The sequence below is a fragment of the Mastomys coucha genome, unplaced genomic scaffold (assembly GCF_008632895.1).
Source record: "Mastomys coucha isolate ucsf_1 unplaced genomic scaffold, UCSF_Mcou_1 pScaffold1, whole genome shotgun sequence".
Taxonomy (NCBI): Eukaryota; Metazoa; Chordata; class Mammalia; order Rodentia; family Muridae; genus Mastomys; species Mastomys coucha.
This window is the reverse complement of record NW_022196891.1, coordinates 71,250,217-71,267,711: the sequence shown is the minus strand read 5'-3', so window position 1 is coordinate 71,267,711 and position 17,495 is coordinate 71,250,217. Positions and strand designations below refer to the sequence as shown.

The window sequence follows — 17,495 nt, the reverse complement described above, 5'->3', positions numbered from 1 at the left end:
GAACATTTAAAAGAAGAAGGGAGTCGGTGTCAACATGGTTCACGACAGACATAATTATCAAGGGACTCCTGTGAAAGAAATATGTGGAAATATAAGAATTGGCTTTAACAGAATGTATACCCCAGATAGAGCAGTCCAAATACAAATGCTGCAGCATTTTGACACAAGGGCATACACATTAGTTGTTCTATTTTCAAGATCCACCAAAGCAAGAGCCCATGAGTTCCTACTGAACCTAATAATTCACTGCAGTAGAAAACCAAAGATTTATGTAGTTTTGCTTTGGTTTTTGTTGTTGTTGTTGTTGTTGTTGTTTTGCTCTTCCCGGACCACATAGTCAGAAACGGGTGGCTCGAAATAAGCAGTTCAATGAAGGAAATAAAGCAAAGAGGATCAACAGCCTTTGAGAAGGCAAAAGGTTACATATGGCCCTTGAGTGGAATAGGCAAGGATGGGTGACTGGAGAAAAATAAGCAGTGCTTTATCTTAATTGCTTGGATCTAATTGAATCCCTCTCCCTATCTCTTTCAAGGTCACCAAGGCTGGAAAATAAAAGAAGCATCCACTGCCCAATCAAGCACAAAAAATGAAGAAGCAAAAGTCTACCCAAAAGATGAAGTTAAAGTAGAGATGTCAAACTTCTAAACAACAGTTTTAGTGGTATATCAAAGTACTTAATAATCTTCATACCTGATTTCTCATTTTGTATTTTCATTTTCAAAATTTCTTATTGTTTTGTTTTTGTATGAAAATAACACTTGATTTAATTTCTCTACTGTAAAAATAATAAACATGTCTTTTTAAAGGAACACCATTACAAAGTGCTGTGTGTCATTTGTTTAATTCTTGAGTGAACTGCTTGAAAGCAGTGTATAGTCTGTGGACAAATCTAGCAGAGTCCATCAGATTTAATCATTTTTGAATTCCAGTTGGATTTCCAGAGTATAGTCTATTAATATTATCTCCTACTCTGTGGTCTGATTTGTCTCTCCATTGGTTGTTCTCTTTGCTAGCCACAATTTCCACACCTTATGGGGTCCCATTAATCAATTGTTGATCTTAATTCTTAGATGAACAAAGTCCTATTCAGATGATATCTAATGTGAGAAGCATTCTTGTTGTCTTTTTTTATAGGATATTTTCTTTATTTACATTTCAAATGTTATTCCCTTTCCATGTTTCACCCACCCTAGAAGTCCCCTACCCCATTTCCCCTTCCTCTGGTTCTATGAGGGTGTTCCCTCACCTAACCACCCATTCCTGCCTCCTAGCCCTCAAATTCCCTACACTGGGGCATCAAGCTTTTACAGGACAAAAGGCCTCTTCATTGATACCTGACAAGCCATCCTCTGCTACATATGTGACTGGAGCCATTGGTCCCTCCATTTCTACTCTTTGGTTGGTGGCTTAGTCCCTGGGAGCTCTGGGGGATCTGGTTCGTTGATATTGTTGCTCCTCCTATGGGGTTGCAAACCCCTTCAGCTCCTTCAGTCCTTTCTCTAACTCTTCCATTGGGGCCCTGGTGCTTAGTCCAATGGTTTGCTGCAAGCATCCACCTCTGTATTTGTCAGGCTCTGGCAGAGCCTCTCAGGAGACAGCTATATCAGACTCCTGTCAGTATGCACTTCCTGGCATCCAGAATGGTGCCTGGGATTGTTGACTTACATGGGATGGATCCCCAGGTGGGGCAGTCTCTGGATGGCCTTTCCTTCAGTCTCTGCTCCACACTTTGACTCCATATTTGTTCCCTTGAGAATATTGTTCCTCCCTCTAAAAAGGACCAAAGCATACACACTTTGGTCTTCCTCTTTCTTGAGCTTCATGAGTCTGTGAATTGTATCTTGGTTATTCTGAGCTTTTGGGCTAATATCCACTTATCATTGACTTCATAAATACACACATTTACCACCTAGGATATTTAAAGCTTACTGTACATGGGAACACTAAATGAAACAGTGTTTTTGTTATTCACACAGAGAATAACACACAGGCATGCACATTGTACTGTGTTTTGTGTCTCATGCATATTAAAGTATTTTTCTGTCAAGTATAGTGAATTGTACTGCGTTCTGTGAAATGAGAATGTGAAAATACAAGAAAGTAATGAAGGAATGAGTTCCCATACCAAAACGAAGCAATTCAAAAGCAGTGCATCCTAAATTTAGTGTGAAGGTGTAGTCACAGAAATTCTATTGTGAGAAATGTTCTTGTTGCCTTCACATTTATTACATAAGATATTTAAAGGTTAAAAAAAAAAAAGAAAGTTCTTCTAAACAACATCACCTTCTCTCCTGCCTGAAGTTTTGCCACTCAAAGTAGAGAGAAAGACCAGTGACGTTGTTATCAGTTTCTTCTATGACTTTTGGGCAAAAGTCATAGGAGAACGCCCAGCACAATGATGGCATGATTGTTACAGTGGGAACAGTGGGAACCAACTGCTTTCAGTTCAGACTTGAGGCTTGCTACACAAGAGAAGATTCATACCTAGCATTATACACCTTGCCAATACCTCTCACCTGGAGGTCAGTAGGTCCTAGAGAGGAACCATATGATGTATTGTCAGTTTTCCTTTACAATATTCATGTTCCTATCCACAGATTAGTGCTACTCTCAGTCTATGTCAGAGAAGCTGTTTTTCACAGTAGGTTCCTATTAATCCCCATGACTCAGAACTAGGAGCAGGCTTTGTGCCTACAGTTTGGTTCCTTCATTAGCAGGTACTTGGCTTCCCTCTTTAATCGGAACTTCCTTGAACAGAAATAGTGACTTAACCAACCAAAGTCCCTTATATCAACTCTGTCTGTTTATAACTCTGTACATATAAATTGAGATAACAGGATAATTATAGCTCATGTCTTCAGCTCTCAAATATGAAGCTTCAATGATTTATTTTTAAATACTTTGTATCAGGCTTTTGTTTTTCTGTCATAAAACTTGAACGATCTACCTGACCTTGGAATCATTTCCATGTAGTCCAGAGCCAGAGCACTTTCTCAACACCTAGTGGAAAGTCTCCTACTATTCGTGCAAACAAAAGTTCTTTATGTATGTGATAAATATTGTGACAGTTTTACACAAATCCTGTCCTAGCTGTTATTACCAAGTAGCTTAGGGTCACTGTTTGGACCTTGGTGAAACTGTCCTGTGGAAATCTTTATAGAAGTATGGCATTAATCCCAGTGAAGGGATTTACTAAGGTTCTCTCTTTCCTTCTGGCTTTCTTTCTGGCTTTCTTTCTTTCTGCCTTTCTTTCTTCCTTCTTTTCTTTCTTTCTTTCTTTCTTTCTTTCTTTCTTTCTTTCTTTCTCTCTCTCTTTCTTCCTTCCTTCCTTCCTTCCTTCCTTCCTTTCTTCCTTTTTACTTCATTTTCAGCTTAGTTTAGAAGTGAAGGCCACGCTGGTAACATGAAAAGAGAATCAACTCCATTCAGTCATTCTTCCTATCCCATCTTCTTTCTTTGTGATTCTCTGATGACTCAAAAAAAAAACAAACAAACAAACAAACAAACAAACAAAAAAAACTTCTCTTTACCAGGGATTGAACAGCCACCGTATTTGACTGAAATACACATTGGCTGCATGTGTCTTCCTTTCCCTCCTCCATTCTGGTCTCATCAGAGGACTATTAGATCAGCTGCTACCTTCCCTCCCATTTCAGCTGTTCCACATAGCCTACCCCCTTCCGTGTAGGACTTACTGCCATCCACAGCCATAGCCAAAGTAACCCTAGTTTTCCTCTGTGCATTGCTGGAGCTGGACCCTCAGTCCTATTGAACAGAACTATGGCGGTTCCCCCTTCTACTTCCCATCTGTTTTGAACCTACAGGTTGTAACTCATAGGTATTGCCTAAAACCATCAGCATATCAGATATTTGCATATAATTCATAAAAATATAAAAGTTTTAGTTTTTATGGTTAGGGATTCTCACCACATGAGAAACAGTATTAAAGGGTCTTGTTTGTAGGAAGGTTAAGAGCCACTGCGCTAGCCTAACAGCTACACTACCCACTGTACCAATTCTGGACTAGTAGGAGTTTGGATACTAACATCTAGAGTACCCCCCAAACTGTAAAACTAAGCATTAGTTTTCTTGTCTAATCTTTTTGATTTGAGCAACAACAGCAAAAAACTGAATACCTAACCAATAAAGGTATGACCTGATATTTACTCCAAAAACAGCTCACATGGAATAACTAGAGATATTTGGTTGTCAGTACAAAATCAAAAACTAAAATAATCAATACAATATACCTCTTTCATAAGCCACTAACTCTATTGTTATAAACCCTGAGCAGGGAAGTTTAGCAGAAAGACATGACAAGGACTTCAAAATAGCAATTGTGAATACGCTCAAGGACATTAAAATGAATATGAAAAACATACTCCGTTAAAGACTAGGAAACTACAAACAGTTGGATTAAATAAGAAAAACAACCAGGCAGTGGTGGCACAGGCCTTTAATCCCAGCACTTGGGAGGCAGAGGCAGGTGGATTTCTGAGTTCTAGCCCAGCCTGGTCTACAGAGTGAGTTCCAGGACAGCCAGGGTTACACAGAGGAACCCTTTCTTGAAAGAAACCAAAAGAAAAAACAAACAATTAAAGACATGAAAGGAGAATATAACAAAGATATAGACTCTCTAAAGAAAAGGAAAGCTAAAGTAAAACTCAAAATAAAATAAAAAATTTAAGAGTTAAACAGAAAGCCTCACCAACAGATTAAATGACATGGAAGAGAGAATTTCAAGTCTTGAAGGCAAGGCAGAAACAATGGCTATCTCCATCAAATATGTTAAATCTAAAAGAATCTAAACACAGAACATCTAGGAAATCTGGGATATCATGGCCCAGAAAAAAATCATATGAATAACAGAGATGGGAGAAGCAGAAGAAACCCAGGAGAAAGGCATAGACGATATTTTAACAAGAGCATAGGTAAATTGCTGCACTAAAGAAAGAGATGGTTATCAAGGTGCGAGGAGCATACCAAACATGAAGGAGACAGGACCTGAAGGGACACTCTCCACGTTATATAATAATTCAAACATCAACTGCACAGAACAAAGAAAAGATATTTAAAGCTGTAAGGGAAAAAGACTAAGTCACTTATAAAGGCAGACCTGTCAAAATAGCTCCTGACTTTCAATGGAGATTCTGAGAAGAAAGGTCAGGGCAAATGTTCTATAAACTATGAAAGAACACAGATGCCATCCTAGACTACTATATCCAGACATATATTTATATATTGTTGCACCTAATCTGACCTCTATTGATTGAAACTGCAAGTCAACAATAGAAACATATATAGATAGAAAGATAGATAGATATAATATAAACATATATATACATACATGTATATATATATATAATATTTCATGATAAAAACAATTTTTTATTATTTTCCATCCACTAATCCAAATCTATAGAACACACTACAAAACTTCAAAAACTTCAATATGAAAGGTTAATATACCCAAGAGGATCAAGGAATAAATAATCCAAAAGCATTTCATCAAAAGAGGGAAAAATCTACTATAACAAAATAATTAATAAATAATTAAGGAATTAATAAATACTGTTCAGTAATATCCCTCAATATTAATGGTCTCAGTTCCTCCAATAAAAAGGCATAGACTAACAGATTAGATTAGGAATCAAGATCTGCCTGTTGCATTAAATAACAATATACTCTACCATCCAAGACTCTACCATAAATTTAGTGTGCAAAATGGAAAATGGTGCTCTAAGAAAATGGATCCAAGAAGCAAGCAGGTTATAAAAGCTATTTTAATATTTAATAACCCAGCCTTTGTGTCAAAACTAGTGAGGAGTAAAAATGAGGGACAATCATTAAAGGAAATCATATCAAGAGAACTTTATGTCTTCACACTTATGCACAAGATATAATGGTATTTAATTTTGTAAAAGAAACATTACTATAGCTAAAATTATATATTGAACCTAGCACAATGATAGTGGATGAATTCAATATGCACCTCTCACAATTAATCAACCCACACAGTGAAAAATTAACAGAAAAATTTTATAGTAAAGTAACATCAGAAATCAAATAGACTTAACAGATATCTATTGAAAATGTTATCTACACACTAAAGAATATACTTCTTTCTCAGAAATCCATTCGAACTTCCTTCAAAGTTTACCACATATTGGAACATAAAGCAAGTCTTATTAGATATTTAAAACTTGAATTAACACCTTGCATTTAATCTGACCCCCAGCAATTAAAACTGCAAGTCAACAATAGAAACAACAGGAAGTATACAAACCCATGTTTAGGGGTTGGTCTGATACATTGTGTATTTAGATTCTGATTTCTGTGTCTATACATCTGTCTACAATACAGATGATGGCATAGTCAAATGTGTCTCTGGTCTCATTGTTATGTAACATTTGTTCTTCATCATCTCTGATGGGATATTAAAGAGCTGATTCAGCCTATGATTGGGCAGATGAGAAGGTAAGAAAGAACTTTAGATCCCAGCCAGGTTCCCAAGGTGGAGAGATGTCGCCGCCTCACTGACCAGCGGAAATAAGGAAGTGACAACAAGCTCTTCTCCAAGCAGTTTATTCAAAAACCTTGTACTACCTCTTTCTCTTTCTTTTCTTTCTCTTTCTCTTTCTTCCTTTCTTCTTTCTCTCTCTTGTCCCTAGGCCCCAGCCCTCGCGGGTTAAATATTTTCCTGGTCCCAATCAGCATCAGCTACGTGGCAAAGCATAATAGGCTGCGGGAAATCATGCCAGCTTGCATCACAAATTGGAGGCACTCAGCTTTTCCAAATAAGGGCTTGTTTATCACAATGCTCTCTGCTCTGGCCGGAGACCAGGTGGCAAATATATAGGGTGACAGCTGCGGCTCCCCACAGAGAGAGAGGAAGTAGAGAAGACCAGAAAGAGAGAGGAAGGAGTGGAGAGAACATGTGGGGCCAGGAGGATTTGCCATGAAGTTGCAATGAGCAAGTCATTAGGTGGTCACACATGGATCAGAGCAAGCCAGACAAGACCAGATTGGCAAAGAATGAGGCACTTGTCTGGTTATTAGCTTTCAAGTGGTTAGACTAGCTTAGAACCTGACAACAGCTTATTAACAAAATATAGGTGTCTGTGTCATTTACTCAGGAACTAAAACTAGACAGAGAAGGCATAGAAATGGCCTGCAATTGTTTGGGAGCAAAGCAGACCTTAGAACCGCATTACACCCAGGGAAGATAAATAACTCTCAACAAGGTAAAAACAATGGGTCAAAACAAAAATCAAGAAGGAATTAAACATCTTTTAGAAATGAATTTTAAAAAACACAATATAGGGCTGGAGAGGTGGCTCAGTGGTGAAGAGCACTGACTGCTCTTCTGAAGGTCCTGAGTTCAAATCCCAGCAACCACATGATGGCTCACAGCCATCTGCAATGAGATCTGACCCCTTCTTCTGGGGTATCTGAAGACAGCTACAGTGTATTTACATATAATAAAAAAATAAATCTTAAAAAAATAAATAAATAATACAAAATCTCTGGTTTATAAGGTCACAGCAGCTGTTTTTAAAAAAAAAAAAGAGAGAGAGAGAAGGAGAAAAAAAACCCACAATATAATCAAACTTCTGGAAACCAATGAGAATAGAGTGCTATACCACTGTTAAAACTCTGACCCATAATTGTTCCTGCCTGAAAGAACTGCAGGGATGGAAATGGAGAGGAGCCTGAAGAAAAGGAGGTCCAGGGACAGGGCTAAAGTGGGATCCAGCTCAAGGGGAGGACCCAACGACTGACATTATGACTGAGGCTATGGCGCACTCACAAAACTGAACCTATCATCACTGCCCTCTGAAAGACCAACAAGCAGCTGAAAGAGACAGATGCAGACATTTGCACCCAAACAATGGACAGAAGCTCGTGATCCCTGTGGTTGAGTTAGGGGAAAGCTGAAAAGAGCTGGGGAGGACAGAAACCCTGTAGGAGGACTAGCAGTCTGAATTAACCTGGAACCCCAAGATATCTCCGACACCAGAACACTAACCAGGCAGCATACACCAGCTGATATGAGGCCCCCAACACATAAAACCTGGAGGGGAATAAAACCTGGAGTGTAAAAAAGATTAAATACATTTCAAAATAAAGAGAGAATAGAGTGGTAGAAGTGGGGATAGTCATGACAGTGGTCATTGTAATGAAAGAGCAGCTGAAGAAATCCAGAGAGCATCTGGAGCTCACTTAGGGGTGTCAGAGATAAAGACAACCAGGACTGTGAAGAACTGAAGAATGAGATGCTGCCAACCAACTACCAGGTGCATTCAAGACAGCTGCCAATCCTTAAGGGCCAGGAATTCTAGCACCTCACCCAATGAGCTGTGACACCAGCCACTCTAAAGGTCCGAGGATCACAAAGGCACTGTCTATTTGCTACTCTCTTTCACCAGCTGCTTTCAGAAGTTGTTTATGAAAACTTCCAAATACCTGGCTGGGAGTTTGTGGTTAAAGACTCCAATCCAAAACCTCAAGACCACAAGTCTCTGGCTTCTGAAGAGTTTGGTGCTTGCAAAACCTGAGTGTATCAGACTATTTCCGGCCTTTAGTACTTTACCACAATGAAAACTCGATCTCAGCTGTCCATGACTCCTATCTAAGTAGAGCAAAAGAGCCTTGGCCAGCTAGTTTTAACACGTTGACTGAGTGAACCATGTATGTGAGTTTTGTGTCTCATGGCCAATGTACATCTGCTTGCTACAAAAGTCAAAAGGTTAGGACTTTCTTATTTAGTGAGATTCATCAGAAAAGAATGTGAGCCTCACTAAGCTGTGATATTTTTGTCATAGTGACCACAGTGTTTAAGGGAATTTAAGAGGTTTCACAAGCCCAGGAAATTGAAAGCTAGGAACAAAACTGGGAGGAGGCCTGAATGTTTCAGCACTCCTCACCCCAGGGAGAGTGCTGCTCAAGAAATGAAACAGCTCTGAGAGTGTTGCAATCACTAACTAGTGTCTTCCTTTACGCCCCACTGTTCATTTTCTCATTTACTGACTTATCTGCCTACCTACTCCAAACAAGCCGTCCACTTTTTGTGTGGTTGAAGGTCTCTGGATCTGTCCATCACTGCAGAAATTTCTAGGGAGGTGAGTTCTGTTCGTTTCTTCAATATATGAAAAGATCTATCTGTGAAATATAAAGGAAGATATAAAAAAAATCAGTTTTGGAGTATGGGGGGACCAGGGCTGGTGCCAGCTGCACTCACAGCATTGAACCTGCTGTAGCTGGTTTCAGATGATTCACTAGGAAGATGGCAGATGACAGAATAAAGATGCCACTTCTATTCCTATGACTTTTCATGAGTTAGTATTTAACACTGGTCTTCAGTTATCTTCACTAGAGAACACTTGGGAGGAAGGTGCTTGCGGTGAATGACTGAGTGAAAGATAAGACAGAAACAAGTAAAATGATAACTAAAATAATGTTAAATGATAACCACACTTCAAACATGAATATAGTATCAAGTTTTATGAATATACAAAATTGAGATTTGTGCAAAACATGGAGATCTCATTAGCCTGTAGAAGAAAATATCCCAGGTTTGTGAATACAATTATTTAAATAGAGTATCTTGACAGTTTTATGTTTAGGTCTCCTCTTAGCTCTTGTTTATAACAGATATTAGAGACAATATTTGCAATACTCTCTTCTGCATTCCATGCTGGAGGTGAACACTAATGGGGCAAAGTTAAATTTGTTCACTGTTAATAATTTTATCTAAAATGTTTGTAATTTTTTATCGTATTTTATCTAAGTTTTCAGAAGTTGAGATATGCATAAATTTCAAACCATATTCAGGATAAGTCAATGTCATGCTTGTTAAAATATATATTATTACTTATTATTATTGTTTGAAAAATAATTTCATTATCCAAGACAGGTTTGCCTGGAACTTGGTGCATAGCTGAAGCCAGCCTCAAACTTATAGTCCTTCTGCCTCTGCCTCTGCCTCTGCCTCTAGAGGCCTTGAATCATAGACACCCACCACCATGCCCCTCTTAAATTTCTATGATTAATTTTGTATTTTACTACATAATACATTTAAAATCATGGAAATAATAGATTTATGAAACTAAACTCAATTATAATTTAGTAATTATATAATTAAACTGGATTAACTTTTCTTGGGTTGAAATCTTTCATAATTAAGTAGTGAGTCTCCAGGTTTTATGATAATATCTTGGATGGTCCTTAACTATATTAGTGGGAAAATTAGTATCTTTAAATTACTCTTTCCGTATCAAATTTTTCTAATATTTTAAAAAACTATCAAATAGTATTTTTCAGGATTTCAAAGGTATTGTTTTTTATAAACCTCTTTAAAAATTGTCTCATTTGTGTTTTTGTTTTGTTTTGATCTGTTTTGTTGTTGGTTTTGTTTTTGTTTTTGTTTTTGTTTGCAACAAGGTCTCACTATGTAACATTGAATGGATTAGAACTATGTAGACCAGGATGGCCTCAAATTTAGAGATTTCTAGCATTCCCTGCCTTCTAAATTTTGGGATGAGACTTGTGCTGTGCTCTGATGTCCTCTACTGAGCTTATTTATGTTTCCCTGCCACTGCCTCTTCCCCATCTCTACTGACCACTATTCCATTTCATTCTTGTATAAAATTTATTTTTTAAATAACTGAAACATAAGATATTTGCCTTTCCGTACCTGTCATGTTTTACTGAACATATTTATCTCCTGTTTCATTCAAGTACATTTTGAATGGCTAAGGAATACTTGATGTGTGTTTTGGGGGAGATGTGAGCAGTTATATGCAAATCACAGTGTGTATGTGGAAATAACAGGACAACATTGGGGCGTTGTTTCTTTATAGAAGTTGCAGGGATCTAATCTCAGGCCATAAGGTTTGCACAGCAGGCACCACTCCCTGACCTTTTTATGTATATTTACATAAAATGGTAAATGTATATTTACCACGCGTGTGTTTTTGTGTGTTTTGTTTTTTCATTTATTTTTGCGATAGAGTCTCACAGTTGAGAATGGGCGTGTGCTCCTGATCCTGCTCTCTGTTTCTCCAGTACTTGACTTTCATGTGTGCACCATGATATCTGGGTTCTCATTATTTAGCTTTATTCTGTGTTTCAGCTATTGTGAATAATATTACGAGAAATACGCATGTGTAATTGTCTTCTCTGTATACTTGTTTTATATCCTTTGGTTATATAATGAGTTTTGGAAGTTGTGGAATACACTGGTTATATTTTTTGTATTGAAAATATTTATATATTATTTTCTATAATATATATTATATTCTATATTATATTTCTATATTATTTTCTACACTAAATTGTATTTCTTCAAACAATATGTTATATCTCTTATTTCTCTTAATCTTTTTCAGAATGTATTTATCTGTGAAATAATAAACATTATAAGTGCATATGACATTGTACACCACTATAGCTTCTATTTAACTTTTTATATAATTTTTATTTAACTTTCTCTGCTGATTAGAAAAACTGAGCCATATTTTTGAGAGTGTGTGTTTAGTTTTTTTATCTTTATTCCTAAGCATTTAATACAGGTTTAAAGTGAAATATCAAATCATTTTCTAACTTACACCAACTCCCTTATATATTCCCCCAACACATCCTCCTTCCAACCTCAAAACTTCTTTTGTGGATGTATGTATAAGATAACACACTATATCCAACTGCTGCTGATCATGTATGAGTAGAGATGGGATCATCCAAGGAACTTGGGATTTCTTCTTTGGACACAGCTTTCAGAAAAATGATTTTTTTCCTCCCCCCAGCAATTACCATCTGCTAATAGCTCCTCAGAAAATGCTAGGGACAAAAGATCTCCACCTGAATCTGTGCGAGAATTATGAATCACGTGATTTTACTTTGGAAGGGTATATGAAAATCTGGAAGGGAATATGCTACTTCACAATACAAATAAGAGAAGAATTAAGGGAATAATTGGATACATGTGAAATGAAGGAAAGCTTAAATAAGAATGGAAACAAAGGAAAGATGTAGGTAAAAGGTGGGCTAACCAAAACTAAGGGTTTATGAGAAAACATATAGAAACCCACAAGTTATTAAGATAATTCAAAAAATATACCATAAATAAATTGTTCATAATTTCCTTATGTGGGTAGACAATGTTACTCCTAGAATACATGGATTCTTAAATGAGCATCACAGTTATAAAGTGAGATTACCTCCCTACAAGATATTGGCCAACGAGGCCCCAGAAGTCTCAAAAAAAAAAAAAAAACCCACAGGCCGCCATTGCCCTTGGTGACCCAACATAAGTACAACATAGCAAGGCTGTATTGTTAACGGTGCCTCTCATTTGATTAGTTCTTTAGCCCCACTTTGCATTGCTTTGTTTGTGCGGTTTTGAGTAGTTTTGAGTAGTCATCTTTTTTCTTTATCCTTCCTTCTTTCCTTCCTTTCTTCCATTTTTTTTGAGTTTATAACATTTATTCGTCAAGATATTTACAATGTCATCATCATTAATATTTGCAAAGTCAATATGAATATTCCTTTTACAAATACTCTCCTCTATTCTGTAACGATCCCTCTACTTCTGGGCTGCATTATAGAGCACAGACCTGCCACAAACGTGTGGCTCTCTAATGTTACCAGGTTAAAGATACTGAGCACTGAAGGAAAAAGATGGAACAAGTGTCAAAATGCCCCCAGTCAATAAACCTTTGATTCTGCAGGAGAGAGTCAGAAGTTCTGTAAACCAAAAGTAAAATGAGGCAATGGGAACTAAAAATATACTAACTTACTCTAGGAGAAAAAAAAAGATTACTTACAAATGTAATGGAAGACATAATGAGAAAAGGGATGCAGTGCTGTGACCAGAGGTTCCCTTGTATAATGTGAGAGACTGAAGCCCATTTCCTCATTTGTCACATTAGTCATTACTGTGGTTTGAATATAAAATGCTCTCCATGGCTCAAGTATTTCAACACTTGGGAAATAGCTGTCAATGCTAGTTTGGTAGGTGTTGAAATCTTTAGGGCATAGAGCTTATATGGTAGATGGAGGAACAGAGGCCCAGGGCTAGAGGATGATAGTCACCTGGCTTATAACTTAAAGACTCTTATTCAACCACATCTGTAGAAACTTAACAGGCTATACAGTCACAGACTGAGTCACAAGCACTAAGAAATACTCACTGTGACACTGTAAGGCAAAATAAACACTTTTCCCATATGTTACTCCTGGCAGATGCCCTTGTCCTAGTGAAAATAAAAGTAACCAATACAGCAATAGTAGGTACAAGGAGTCGGGCTCTGACAGACAGACAGCAAGGGAAAGGTTCAGGCACCTAAAGGGAAGAGAAGAGAAGCCACAAGGCAGTACTTCTAAGTTCTGGCACAGAGGCATATCTCCAGGCAACTATTTGTCACAACTACTCTTGACCCAACTCAACAATCATTATTAATAATGAAGATTGGTCTTCTGGATGCCATCTGCAACCAGGAGCTAGGGCTGTCCTACAGCCCTCTGTGCACAGGTCCTGCCAGGGGAGGGCTGGTCTCCTGAGAGTGCTTTGACCTCTGGACATGGAAGTGAGATTGCCATTTTCTCTCATGTGACTGTCCAAGGCAGGTCCAGTCAGTCACTCACAGGGCACAGGAATGGCAGCAGCTGAGACAGAGTCCTTCCATCACAATTTGCATCCTGGAGCTGGGGCTGTTCCATTACTCTCAGTGCATGAGTCGTGCTAGGGGAAAGCGGGTGTCCCAGGAGTGCTGACACAGGCTCACAGGCCCACAGGAGGGGCAAGCTCCAGCCAGAGACAGCAAGACCAATTAACACTAGAGATAATCTGGTGGTGAAACACAAGCTCAAGAACATTACCAACAGAATTCAAGGCTATATGGCTTCATCAGAACCCAGTTCTCCCACAACAGCAAGTCCTTAATACCCCAACACATGGGAAAACTAAGATTTGGATTTAAAATTACACCTCATGATACTGATAGAAGACTTCAAGAAGGACATAAATAACTTCCTCAAAGAAAAACAGAACACAGGTAAACAGGTAGAAGCTCTTAAAGATGAAACACAAAAAATCCATTAAAGAATTACCAGAAAACACAACCAAACAGGTGAAGGAATGGATAAAACCATCCAGGATCTAAAAATTGAAATAGAAACAATAAAGAAATTACAAACGGAAACAACTGTAGAGATAGAAAACCTAGGAAAGAGATCAGGAGTCATAAATGCAAGCATCACCAACAGAATGAAAGAAATAGAAGAGAGAATTTCAGGAGCAGAAGATACCATAAAGAACATTGACAAAATAGTTAAAGAAAATGCAAAATGCAAAAAACTCCTAACCCAAAACATCCAGGAAATTCAGACACAATGAGAAGACTAAGCTTAAGGACAATAGGTATAGAAGAGAGTGAAGATTCCCAAATTAAAGGGTTAGTAAATTTCTTCAACAAAATTCTAGAAGAAAACTTCCCTAACCTAAAGAAAGTGATGCCCATGAACATACAAGTAGAATAGAGACCTCAAAATAGTTTGAACCAGAAAAGAAATTCTTCCTATCACATGATAGTCAAAACACCAAATGCACAAAGCAAAGAAAGTATTAAAAGCTCTAAGGGAAAAAGGTCAAGTAACATATAAAGTCAGACCTAGCAGAATTACACCAGAATTCTCACCAGAGACTATGAAATCTAGAAGATCCAGGGTAGATGTCATACAGACCCTACTAAAACACAAACCAGCCCAGGCTACTATACCCAGCAAAACTCTTAATTGCCATAGATGGAGAAAACAAGGTATTCCATGACAAAACCAAATTTACACAATATCTTTCCACAAATCAAGCCATACAAAGGATAATTGGAAAACACCAACACAAGAAGTGAAACCATACTTTAGAAAAAGCAAGAAAGTAATCTTTTAACAAACCAAAAATTAGTCATATATATATATAATTCTACCTCTCATAACAAAAATAACAGGAAGCAACAATCACTATTCCTGAATATCTCTCAATATCAATGTTCTTAATTCCCCAATTAAAAAAAAATAGACTAACAGATTGGTTACATAAACAAGACCCATAAAGGAAAACCACCTCAGTGACCAAGAAAGACATTACCTCAGAGTAAAAGGCTAGAAAACAATTTTCCAAGCAAATGGTCCCAAGAAACAAGCTAGAGTAGCCATTCTAATATCAAATAAAATTGACTTTCAACCTAAAGTTATCAAAAAAGACAAGGGAGGACGATTCATCCCCTAAAGTTATCAAAAAAGACAAGGAAGGGCAATTCATACCCATCAAAGGAAAAATCTTCCAAGATGAATTCTCAATTCTGAATATCTAAACTCCAAATGCAAAGGCACCCACATTCATAAAAAAAACTTTACTAAAGCTCTAAGCACACATTGCACCTCATACAATAATAGTGGGAAAGTTCAACACCCTACTCTCTGCAATGGACAGATCATGGAAACAGAAACTAAACAGAGACACGATGAAACTAACAGAAGTTATGAACCAAATGGATCTAACAGATATTTGTAGAACATTTCATCCTAAATCAAAAGAGTATACCTTCTTCTCATCACCTCACGGTACCTTCTCCAAAATTGACCATATAATCAGTCACAAAACAGGCCTCAACAGATGTAAGAAGATTGAAATAATCTCATGCATCCTATCAGGTCACCATGGACTAAGGCTGGTCTTCAATAACAACAAAAAGAACAGAAAGCTGAACAACACTCTACTCAATGATAACTTGGTCAAGGAAGAAATAAAGAAAGAAATTAAAGACTTTTTAGAATTTAATGAAAATGAAGCCACAACATACCCAAACTCATGGGACACAATGAAAGCAGTGCTAAGAGGAAAACTCTTAACTCTGAGTGCCTCCAAAAAGAAACTGGAGAGCATACTCTAGCAGCTTGACAGCACATCTGAAGGCTCTAGAACAGAAAGAAGCAAATACACTCAAGAGGAGTAGATGGCTGGAAATAATAAAACTCAGGGCTGAAATCAACCAAGGAGAAACAAAACTATCCAAAGAATCAATGAAACCAGGAACTGGTTCTTTGAGAAAATTAACAAGATACATCAACCCTTATTCAAACTAACCAGAGGGCATAGAGACAGTGTCCAAATCAACAAATTCAGAGAGGAAAATGGAGATATAACAACAGAAACTGAGGAAATCCAAATATCATCAGATCTTACTACAAAAACCTATATTCAACAAAATTGAAAAATTTGGATGAAGTGGACAATTTTCTAGACAGATACCAGGTACCAAAGTTAAATCAGGATCAGATAAACCATCTGAACAGTCCCATAATCTCTAAAGAAATAAAAGCATTCATTAATAGTTTCCCAACCAAAAAAGACCAGGACCAGATGAGTTTAGTGCACAGTTCTATCAGACCTACACAGAAGACCTATTACCACTACTCTTCAAACTATTCCAGAAATTAGAAACAGAAAGAATACTACCCAATACATGCTATGATGTCCTAATACTCTGATACCTAAACCACACAAAGATCCAACAAAGAAAAGAACTTCAGACCTATTTCCCTTAAGAATATTGACACAAGTTTACTCAATAAAATTTCTGCAAACCAAATCCAAGAACACATAAAACTATCATCCATCATGATCAAGTAGGCTTCATCTCAGGAATGTAGAGATGGTTCAATATACAGAAATCCATCAATGTAATCCACTACATAAACTCAAGAAAAAAAAAACGACATGATCATTTCATTAGATGCTGAGAAAGTATTTGACAACATCCAACACCCCTTCATGATAAAAGACTTGGAAAGATCAGGAATTCAAGGCCTATACCTAAACATAATAAAAAGCATTATACAGCAAACCAGTAGCCAATATCAAAGTAAATGGAGAGAAACTTGAAACAATCACACTAAAATCAATGTCTAGACAAGGCTTTCCACTCTCTCCCTACCTCTTCAAGACGGTACTTGAATTCCTAGCCAGATCAATTAGACAACAAAGGGAGGTCAAAGGCATACAAATTGGAAAGTAAGAAGTCAAAATATCAGTATTTGCAAATCATATGATAGTATAGTTAAATGACTCCAAAAATCCCCCCCAGAGATTTCATAAACCTCATAAATAACTTCAGCAAATAGTTGGATATAAAGCTAACTCAAGCAAATCAATTGCCTTCCACTACACAATGGATAAAAAGTCTGAGAAAGAAATTAGGGAAAGCACACCCTTCATAGTAGTCACAAATAATGCAAAACACCTTGGTGTGACTCTAACCAAGCAAGTGAAAGATCTGTATGACAAATCTCTGAAGAAAGAAATCGAAGATCTCTGAAGATGGAAAGATCTCCCATGCTCATCAATTGGTAGGATTAATATAGTAAAAATGGCCATCTTGCTGAAAGCAATCTACAGATTCAATGCAGTCCTCATCAAAATTCCAACTCAGTTCTTCATA

General features: G+C 37.3%; 2 protein-coding genes across 3 annotated transcripts in view; both read left to right on the top strand.

Moving 5' to 3' along the window:
• Positions 1–814, top strand: part of Mnda (myeloid cell nuclear differentiation antigen) — a 16,157-nt gene extending 15,343 nt beyond the window's left edge. For both annotated transcript variants that reach the window (XM_031342710.1, XM_031342717.1), the window contains one exon: positions 533–814. In XM_031342710.1, the coding sequence (XP_031198570.1) occupies positions 533–553 (21 nt within the window). In that variant the 3' untranslated portion in view covers positions 554–814. The remainder of the gene's footprint in view (positions 1–532) is intronic.
• Positions 815–8,896: 8,082 nt separating this feature from the next.
• Positions 8,897–17,495, top strand: part of LOC116103833 (interferon-activable protein 204-like) — a 57,702-nt gene continuing 49,103 nt past the window's right edge. The window contains exon 1 of the mRNA XM_031390322.1: positions 8,897–9,122. The gene's annotated coding sequence lies outside the window, so the exon portion shown is untranslated. The remainder of the gene's footprint in view (positions 9,123–17,495) is intronic.